General features: G+C 36.1%; 1 protein-coding gene across 1 annotated transcript in view; it reads right to left on the minus strand.

Annotated features, from left to right (window-relative positions):
- The window catches only part of CNGB3 (cyclic nucleotide gated channel beta 3), a 68928-nt gene that overhangs the window by 56717 nt on the left and 1161 nt on the right, over positions 1-11050 (minus strand). Inside the window, exons 2-3 of the mRNA XM_011968063.1 lie at positions 4849-4990; positions 984-1143 (exon numbers count right to left, since the gene is read on the minus strand). Of these exons, the coding sequence (XP_011823453.1) occupies positions 984-1143; positions 4849-4990 (302 nt within the window). The remainder of the gene's footprint in view (positions 1-983; positions 1144-4848; positions 4991-11050) is intronic.

Below are 11050 nucleotides of genomic sequence, written 5' to 3' on the forward strand. Positions count from 1 at the left end.
CCTTTATGATGATCTACTGTCACTAAATGACTAGTAAGTAGAGTTCTTTTCTTTATAATTTTCCTAATAACATTTTGTTTTCTCTAGTTTATTGTAAGAATATGGTATGTAATACACATAACATACAAAATGTGTGTTAATCGACTGTGTATATTATCAGTAAGTCTTCTAGTTAACAGTAGGCTATTAGTAGTTCAGTTTTGAGGGAGTCAAAAGTTATATGTGGATTTCTTTCTTTTATTTTGAGGCAGAGTCTGGCTCTGTTGCCTAGGCTGGAGGGTAGTGGTGCATCACCACACTCTGCTAATTTTTGTATTCTCAGTAGAGACAGAGTTTTACCATATTGGCCAGCCTGGTCTTGAACTCCTGATCTCAAGTGATCTCCCTGTCTTGGCCTCCCAAAATGCTGAGATTATAGGAGTGAGCCACCACACCTGGCCTCAAAAGTTATATGTGGATTTCTGACTGTGGAGTGAGGGTTGGCATTGTTAACCTCCACTTGCACTGTGTTCTGGGTAAGAGAGTAATATTGCAGTAAGAGCAAGGGTTTGGAAGATGCAGGTCTGAGTTCTAATTAGACCATGTGCTGGCTCTGTGTCTTTGGCCAAATTTCTCAGTTAGGAGCCTCCATTCTCTTCCCTTAAAAGGGATAGACAATGCCTAATTTTCCCACTTCCTTTTTTGTATGTGTGACTATATGAGACAATGTGTGTAATAGCCAGCATCCAGAAGATGCTGATTAAAATTTAGCCTTTTCTCTTCCAAGGTTTTCAAAATCAGTAAGATATGGCTTTATATTTAAGTAAAAACAAAACAAAACAAAAAAACCAAAACAAAACCCTGTAGTATTAAACGAATGCTTTAAGGATCATTTAGTTGTTTTTCAACCTTTTGTTCAAATCCAATTAGTCTCTGCTACCTTACAGAATTTTCATCATATGACAAGGTTTACAGGAATTTAATTAGTAATCTGCCATGCTTACCTAGCATTCGCTGAGAGTCCCATGTATATTCATACCAAGTCCGCACTCGCTTTTGCACAAGTTTAGGAATGGAGTAATTGTTCATGTAGGCAATGGTATCATCCATGCAGGCGCGGAAGTAGTTCTGATTGGCTGTAGCTGCCCCAATCACATCTCTCATCTAAAACCACAAATATGGTTACTCCACACCCAGCAGAGGAAATGAGTTCATAAAAGTCACATTACATGTTTTCCACATGATATACTCCCTTCTAATGCCCTGATTACTTGATTTTATTCATTCATTTATTTTTATTTATTCTTGCCCAGACTTAACTTTCCAGCAGTGGATTACATGACTTTAAATACACTGATATTGGGTCCTAATATCACCCACTTCCATAAAATATTGGGCAAATTATATTCTCTCTCTGATCCAATAAGGACAACAATAAGACCTGTAGGACAAACCAAGTGAGAATTCAGCCATGTAATGCATAGGACTGCATATAATCTTCTCTGCAAACTTGTATTTCACTGTAGAAATGTTAGTGTACATTGAAAAAATTATACAGCTGTGCTTATGCAAGGAATGTGCAATAAAAGTTGAGCAATTGTCTGGCAGAATGGCTAGTCCATTTTGGTGAGTCTTACTTTGAATGCATCCTTCATAGATTATCCAGTGTAGCTGGCTATATAGACTCAATTCATCATGAAATTGCAACCTCTGTACTTCCCTTTGTGTTGTTTAGACAGATAAAATCAAATCTCATCATGCTTAAGGCATGGTATTCAGCAGAAGTTGAAATGTGCTGAAATTACTGTAGCATCATCTACTGCTGTGACAATTCTTAAGAAACTGTCAGGTTTTAGTTCTTGGATGTTTATAACTCACCCATAAAAACCCACTCTAGGTTAAAAGCTGATCTTTAAGGTCTCAGCACAAAAAAGATATATAGCTCAACTCTTCTTCTCACATAGAGGGAGGTGAGTGGCTGTAAATATGTTTTGACTGTGGGTTTATAATAGGCAGGAAAACCAGGGCCTCACTTTCACACTCCTAAGACTTTGCTCGTTCATTTTAGTAGCTGTTGAGCCTTTTCTGCTTATGGAAAAACGACTCATTCTTGGAAGTCTAGCTCAAATGCTTCTTTTTAATTGTGATGCCCTCCTCAGTTTCCATTTTTAGAGTCATTAAACTTCTACAAATTAAAACTATCTGTTGAGGAGCTATGCAGCCAGTCCAACTGTATATATCTTTTTCAGTCTCTTACTCCTCAGGGGCTCTTCCAAATATTCCTCAACAATCCCAATTCCTAGATCTCACTTTTCCATGCCGTTCTTGACTGATAACTTACATTACCTAGTCACCAAAGGCTGGGGGACTTGGTATGTTAGGAGAGGGCTTGGAGATTTAATAGAGTGTTAAGTTGGGAAGCAAGGACTATTAAAAGCATTATTGATTGCTGTTGAGGCTCCAAGAATTTGTAGTGACAGTAATTTGAATGGGTTGTGTGATATCCTTCAGCAATGTTGGGTTTTGTTGTTGTAGGAGTTGAGGAGGATGTATATTCTATGATGGATTCCAGGCTAGGGAAGTATGTGAGAGCATGAGAGGAAGAAAAATGTCCGTTTCTGTGAGTTGTGTCAGAAAATAGAATATTGTAGTTAAAATGTGATGATTGGCTGGGTGCAGTGGCTCATGTCTGTAATGTCAGCATTTTGGGAGATGAGGTGGGGGAATTACTTGAGGCCAGGAGATCAAGACCAGCCTGGGCAACATAGTGAGACTCTGTTTCTACAAAAAAATAAATGAAGAAAAGAATTAGCCAGGCATGATGCCATGCACCTGTAGTACCAGACACCTGGGAGGCTGAGGTGAGAGGATTGCTCGAGCCCAGGATTTTGAGGCTACAGTGAGCTATGATTAAGCCACTACACCTTAGCCTGGGCAACAGAGCCAGACTCTCTCTCTTAAAGAAAAAAAAAAAGTGATGGTTAGCTCCAGGGTATAGTCTCCATGTGGGAATTTTGAGTGAGTGGAGGGTTTTGTTTTTGGTTTTGGTTTTTTTGTCCCAGGCTTTTAAACTTTTATTTCTATCTGTTCCCTTGCTCAGCATCTTTTATTCACTATGACAGTTCGAGGCACACATCGTATCTCTAGCCTCAATCTTTCTCTTGTGCTCTGTGACCACATTTTTAGTGACTTGGTATTCCTTCTTGTTCCTATTGGAACCTCGAATCCAATTTAAAAGCAGATGTGGTGTGGTGCTTCTCAAACATTCGTGTGTATATGAATCACTTAACGATTTTGTTAAAATGCAAGTTCTGACTCATTAGTCTCAGGTGGGGCCTGAACTCTGAATTTCTCAAGTGCTGCTGCTGCTGCTTGTCCAAAGATTACACTTTGAGTGGCAAGATAATGGAACTGGTGCTAGAAATAGTATTTTAGTTTTGATGTGAAAATCGCCTTGCACACAGTAAGTGCTCAATACGTGTTAAATTTTACTGTTTTTATCAGTGTTGTTATATATGGTTCTACCATATGACCATATGAACTACATGTATGAATCAGGGATGCTTCTTAATCTCTTTAAACTGTAGTTTTCTCATCTGTAAAATAGAGAAAATATTGACTGTGATATGACACCTTCACATTGATTTTATGAGAAATTTTTTTAAAATGTGATTTTTGCGATTTATATTCAAATGGATTTGAATTTAGAATCTCTCAAACCAGCTTCCTATTTTAAACATTGTTAATATAATCTCCCCAGTCATGAAGATAATGATATTTTATACTTACAATTTTTAACTCTTAGTGTTCATCTTCCTAAACCTAAATATTTTCTACATAGAGTTTCCTTTACTACCCCTCTCTGTATTCCATTAACATGTTAAGGCTGGAGCTGCCATATCCCTGTATATCTGTATTAACCTGTTTTATTTTCTATGTTTTGATATGTTAGTATCAGGGAACTTGCTGGCCAAGGCCTTGCTTGTTTCTCCCAGGGTTAGGTAATTACTAGAGATGGTGGCCAAATCTCCTGAGAGTGTGTCTTCCATATATGTAAACTAACTATCTGGAACCCATATCCCAACTGCCTTCTGCATCAGGTTCTTACATGGGCTCTTACATTCAGGCCACTATCCACCTGTCCTACAAAAAAATTAGCTGGGTGTGGTGGGGTGCAACTGTAGTTGTAGCTACTTGGGAGGCTCGGGTGGGTAGATCCCTTGAGCCCAGGAGGCTGAGGCTGCAGTGAGCCATGTTTGTGCCACTACTCCCCAGCTTGGGTGCAGAGCAAGACCCTGTCTCAAAAAAAAAAAAAGAAAAAGAAAAAGAAAAAAAAAATGTGGGCTCTATCCTTTGTCAGTGCCAACTATCTTCAATATAATTTATGTATTTAATTTCTTACTAGACTGACTTTTTTGAGAATAAGTACAAGGAGATGCTATAGTAAACATTTGTGAAACAATAACTTATTATTTTATATGGCATTTTGTAGTCTCTGGTTTAAATGACGTCTGAAGTCAATTATAACCCAGTGATTTTATAAAAATAGTTGAAATTTAAGTAAATAAAAGAGATTTGAATGGTTTTCATTGGGGTCCAAGTAAAAAGTTAACTTAGAAACAACTTTCTCTGAGAGTTCAAACCAATGCTTTTTGCTAACAGTCTTTTGATAGATTTAATGGCTTAAAAATGGAAAAGCACTGTTGATCTAATTACATCCTCCTTCAACTCATTAAAATAGAAGAAAGTTAGTTCAAAAAAAAAGAAGAACCAGACAGATTTTAATTTTTCCTCCATAAAGTTTATAAAGACTTCTTAGTCTTTCAAAAATGACAGCACTGTGTATCCAGTGATTCATACTCAACTTACCTGACCAATTAAACTGCTGAACACAAAAACCCCAGAAAAAAAATTCAAGAGTTGAAAAACAATTTCAAATAAAGTTTGTGGTTCTGGAAGGCCACCAATGGTAATTAAAGTTCGAACTGCCCAATAATAACATCTCAGATACCTGTGAAAACAGAAGATACACATTTTGCTTTTTTTCTATATCGCTGAAAGACCACTATTCTTGGGAGAATATAGTACTATTAAATTATAATAACTTTCCTTATATATATAATATAATCAAGATTTTCTTTCTATAGACAGCACTGGCAAACACCATGTGTGCTAACGTAAACTTCTTAATAAACACTGTGAAATGATGAAACAATCCCACGGAGGATGTTTACTAGCTGTTACCAAAATTTGGTGGTTTAAATAACCACCATTTTTATTAGGCTTATAGTTTTACGGGTCAGAATTTTGTGCAAAGCCCAACAGAGATGACTCATTTATGTTCCATGATGACTGGGCCCTCAGCTGGTATGACTTGAATGGCTGGAGATACCTGGAAAGATTCCTGTCCTACAAAAAAATTAGCTGGGTGTGGTGGGGTGCAACTGTAGTTGCAGCTACTTGGGAGGCTCGGGTGGGTAGATCCCTTGAGCCCAGGAGGCTGAGGCTGCAGTGAGCCATGTTTGTGCCACTACTCCCCAGCTTGGGTGCAGAGCAAGACCCTGTCTCAAAAAAAAAAAAAGAAAAAGAAAAAGAAAAAAAAAATGTGGGCTCTATCCTTTGTCAGTGCCAACTATCTTCAATATAATTTATGTATTTAATTTCTTACTAGACTGACTTTTTTGAGAATAAGTACAAGGAGATGCTATAGTAAACATTTGTGAAACAATAACTTATTATTTTATATGGCATTTTGTAGTCTCTGGTTTAAATGACGTCTGAAGTCAATTATAACCCAGTGATTTTATAAAAATAGTTGAAATTTAAGTAAATAAAAGAGATTTTAATGGTTTTCATTGGGGTCCAAGTAAAAAGTTAACTAAGAAACAACTTTCTCTGAGAGTTCAAACCAATGCTCTTTGCTGACAGTCTTTTGATAGATTTAATGGCTTAAAAATGGAAAAGCACTGTTGATCTAATTACATCCTCCTTCAACTCATTAAAATAGAAGAAAGTTAGTTCAAAAAAAAAAAGAAGAACCAGACATATTTTAATTTTTCCTCCATAAAGTTTATAAAGACTTCTTAGTCTTTCAAAAATGACAGCACTGTGTATCCAGTGATTCATACTCAACTTACCTGACCAATTAAACTGCTGAACACAAAAACCCCAGAAAAAAAATTCAAGAGTTGAAAAACAATTTCAAATAAAGTTTGTGGTTCTGGAAGGCCACCAATGGTAATTAAAGTTCGAACTGCCCAATAATAACATCTCAGATACCTGTGAAAACAGAAGATACACATTTTGCTTTTTTTCTATATCGCTGAAAGACCACTATTCTTGGGAGAATATAGTACTATTAAATTATAATAACTTTCCTTATATATATAATATAATCAAGATTTTCTTTCTATAGACAGCACTGGCAAACACCATGTGTGCTAACGTAAACTTCTTAATAAACACTGTGAAATGATGAAACAATCCCACGGAGGGTGTTTACTAGCTGTTACCAAAATTTGGTGGTTTAAATAACCACCATTTTTATTAGGCTTATAGTTTTACGGGTCAGAATTTTGTGCAAAGCCCAACAGAGATGACTCATTTATGTTCCATGATGACTGGGCCCTCAGCTGGTATGACTTGAATGGCTGGAGATACCTGGAAAGATTCAATTGAGGTCAAATGTCTGAAACTTTGATTCTGACAGTTGGCCGGGTTCCTCTGTTCCTTTCCACATTGTGTCCTTTTGGAATGCCCAAGGTAGCTCCTTACCTCACGTGTCTGAGCCTCAGCTGGTAATATTGGAACAGTTGGGGGTGACTGGGTATCTTTTATCATTCAGCCTCTCAATGTGACTAGCTTGGGCTTCCTCACAGCATGGACGTCTCAAGGTAGACGGATTTTTACATGAGAGCTGGTTTCCCCCAGAGCAATAGCAGCCCAAGTGGTAGCTGCCAGGTTTCCTATAACTCAGAAGCCCTATCTCATCTTATAGTTGCCACATTATATTTGTCAGGCAAGTCACTAAGGCCAAACCAGGTTCAAGGGAAGAGACATTTGAATCCACCTCTCAGTGAGAGAAGCAGCAAAAACTTTGAGGCTGTTTTTAAACTACCACGCTATTGATTTGTGGGAATATTTTAGAGATCAAATGTATTTATGCAGATGGGAGAACCTTCTATAGTTTAGATCCAATTGTTTTTATGAATGGAAAACAGAACAGATGAATATCTCTTCTATTTTTCACCCACATATTATTATATTATTGAATATGTAAACCATGGCAGAGACAGAGGAGAACTGAAATCCATCTTAATAGGGAAATTACTGTTGATTGTAATGGGCAAATGAACTAGAAATTTGGTATTGAAGAAAATCAAGTATGCTCAGAAATGTACTTGATAAAAATTCAGTACTTGAACAATTGCAAATGAAGAGGCTGGGGTCATTACAGACCAGATAGGAAGAGGACGAGAAAAGAATATGATAAAGGTTAGTAAAGAATGTATAACGTTCACTTAGCTAGCCAGAGAGTCCTTAATCTATTATGGTTTGATTTTATGATGGCATAAAAGCAGTATCCATTCAGTAGAAACCATACTTTGAATACTCATACAACTATTCTGTTTTTCACTTTTAGTATGGTGTTCAATAAATTATGAGATATTCAATAATTTATTAGAAACCAGGCTTTGTAGTAGATGATTTTGCCAAACTGTAGACTAACGTAAGTGTTCTGAGCACATTTAAGTTAGGCTAGGCTAAGCTATGATGTTTGGTAGGTTAGGTGTATTAATTGCATTTTTGGCTTACAATATTTTCCCAATAGGCTTATTGTGATGTAACCCCATCAGAAGTTGAAGACATCTGTATATATATTTCAGAATTCTTGTGCAGCCAGAACTATTTGGTAATTCTACATAGCTCTGACAATGTGGTCTGTATCAGGCATTTCCAGTGAATCCGTTTAAAAAGTCATTTATATAGAGAATGTCTCCAGGTTTTGTTATAGAGGGACATTTAGATTTCGTATGTTCCAACTAGCTATTTCAGCATCTTGTGCAGACACAGAAAAGGAGTACTTTTTACAGAATCCTGCCCTAGCCAAGCTTTTATTTCTTATCTAGGTATGCCACATATAACATTAGCACTTTGGGTAACTGGCATTAATCTTGGAACAAGGGTGGTCTTTTCTTGTAAAAATACTTTGAGATTTTAAGATCTTCAAATAGTAAGAAGTTGAAGTTTACAAAGGAAGAAACAAACTGCCGTTGAAGTTAATATTCAAACAAAAACAGATCTAGAAAGAAATCACTCATTTTGAAATTCAATACCTTTTGAAGGACATAGGACTCTTTTTTTTTTTTTTTTAACCTAGTTCCTTATTACAGGAACAGAAAAAATAATTAACACTTTGGTAGTGCTTGAAAATCGCTATGCCAAGAGAATAAAAATGTTACCACTGTATAATTTTTTTCTAGCAGGCTTCCTTGGACTTACTAATATTATAGTGAACTTGATGTCAAAGAGAACCACCTTGAAGAAGTATGGAATTAATTTTATGGATTGCATTTTAACTTTTCAAATTCCAATTTATAATTTCCTATTACCTGATTTATTTTGGTCACAGGTTTTGGACCTGTGGGTCTCTTTAAATTAAGGAAATTTATTAAACCTGACATTACCCAAGAGTGAAGAGAAACAAGATTCTCTCCCAACATGGTCAATTCCATGATAAGTGTTGGGATTACTGTCCCCTCCAAAGTCACTCAAAAGTTTGTCCTACTTTAACAGGAACAAACATAAGAATTACTTTCTCCCATTTTCTTTTTTATGATGTTAAAAAATAACAATCAAGTGTGAAATTTTGGCATGGATTTTCCAAATATCAAGGGTTTGGCTTGAACTAATTTTTTTTTGTATATTAAATAGTCTGCTATGTTAACTGGAAGTTTTCTGCCCTGATGCTTTGAGATTTATTTTAGGATTCTTTTCTCAGTCACATCTTACACCTAGATATGCATAACCAAAGGTAAGATTTGTAATTTAATTAGATGGCCTCTTATTGATTTCCTAAGATTAGCTTAATTAGTCAAGTGTGTCAATCTCTAATATGTACATCCCAGTCAGATAGATCTTTTCAAAGATATTCTATCTGGCTGGATTCATACATGAACTATCTAACTATTAACTATATAATGCATCAACTATATAACACTGATATATATATATACACACACACATATACTTAGGCATATTTCAAGTTAAAGCAGTAAGGCAGAATTTGACATAAAGCCATAAAAAATATTTAGTATGAAAATAGAAAGTCTTCCTATGTGAAACAAACATGACATACAATTTCCCCCAATATTTTATTATGAAACACTTTAAACAAACAGAAAAATTAAAAGAATTTTACAGTGAACACTCATTTTACAGTCAACACTCATATGCCCACTATCTAGATTCTACCTTTAACGTTTTACTATGCCTGCTTCGTAACATATTCCTCCACTTATTTATCAATAAAACCTTCTTATTTTTAGGATGTATTTCAAAATAATTTCTAGACAGCCAGAAACTTTCTCCTAAAAACAGTACTTCAGAATATATATGTTAACTTGAGTTCAGTATTTGTTTAGAGTTATGTTTTATTTTGAATATACAGTTAAAGCACTAATGAGGCCGGGCATGGCGGCTCACGCCTTAATCTCAGCACTTTGGTAGGCTGAGGTGGGTGGATCACCTGAGCTTGGGAGTTCGAGACCAGTCTGGCCAACATGGTGAAACCCCGTATCTACTAAAAATACAAAAATTAGCCGGGTATGGTGGTGGGTGCCTGTAATCCCAGCTACTCAGGAAGGTTGAGGCAGGAGAATCACTTGAACCAGGAAGGCGGAGGTTGCAGTGAGCCAAGATTGTGCCACTGCACTCCAGCCTGGGCGACAGAGTGAGACCCTGTCTCAAAAACAAACAAACAAACAAACAAACAAAAAAACAGAAAGAAAGAAAAGAAAACAAAAAAGAAAAAAAAGGCACCCATGTTAAGTAGGACCATTTGGTGAATTTAAAGAAAGTATAGTATTATCTATAGGCATTATGCCATACAGTAGATTTCTAGGACTTACTCATTTTGCATAATGGAAGTTTTGTACCCTTGACTTACACTTCCCCATTATCCCTTTCCTCCAGGCCCTGGTAACCCCCATCCTACTCTCTACTACTATGAAATTGAGTATTTTAGATTCCACATATAAGAGAGTTCATATGAGGTCATACAGTATTTCTCTTTCTGTGTCTTGTTTATTTTGCTAGGCATAATGTCCTCCAGCTCTATCTATATTGTCACGAATGGCAGGATTTCTTTCTTTTTAAGGGCTGAATAATATTCCATTATATATGTGCATATTTACCACATTATCTTTATCCTTTCATTAGTTGAGAGATATTTAGGTTCCTTCCATGTTTTGGCTATTGTGAATAATGTTGCAATGCTGCAATGAACATGAGAGTGCAGGTATCTCTTTGAGATACAGATTTCAATACCTTTGGGTATATTCACAGAAGCGGCATTTCTGGGTCATATGGTAGTTATTTTGTTTTTATGTTTGTGGATATCCAATTTTCCCAGTACAATTTATTGAAGAGACTATCTTTCCTCATTGCATATCCTTAGCACCCTTGGACAGGCCGTTGACCATCTATGTATTCATTTATTTCTGGGCCCTCTATTCTGTTTCATTGGACCATATGTGTGTGTTTATGCCAGTTTCATACTGTTTTTATTATGGTAGCTCTGTGATATATTTTGAAATCAGGAAGTGGCATGCCTTTAGCTTTGTCCTTTTTGCTCAAAATTACTTTAGCTATTCGGAGTCTTTTGTGGTTCCATATGAACTTTTGCATTTTTTTTTTCTGTTCCTGTGAAAAATCATTGAGATTTTGATAGGGATTGCACTGAATCTGTAGATCATTGTGAGTAGTTGGGACATTTTAACAATATTAATTATTCTAGCCCTTGAATACAGATGTCTTTTGATTTATTAGTTTCTACTTTAATTTTTTTCAT

The sequence above is a fragment of the Mandrillus leucophaeus genome, unplaced genomic scaffold (genome assembly GCF_000951045.1).
Source record: "Mandrillus leucophaeus isolate KB7577 unplaced genomic scaffold, Mleu.le_1.0 Scaffold826, whole genome shotgun sequence".
Lineage (NCBI taxonomy): Eukaryota > Metazoa > Chordata > Mammalia > Primates > Cercopithecidae > Mandrillus > Mandrillus leucophaeus.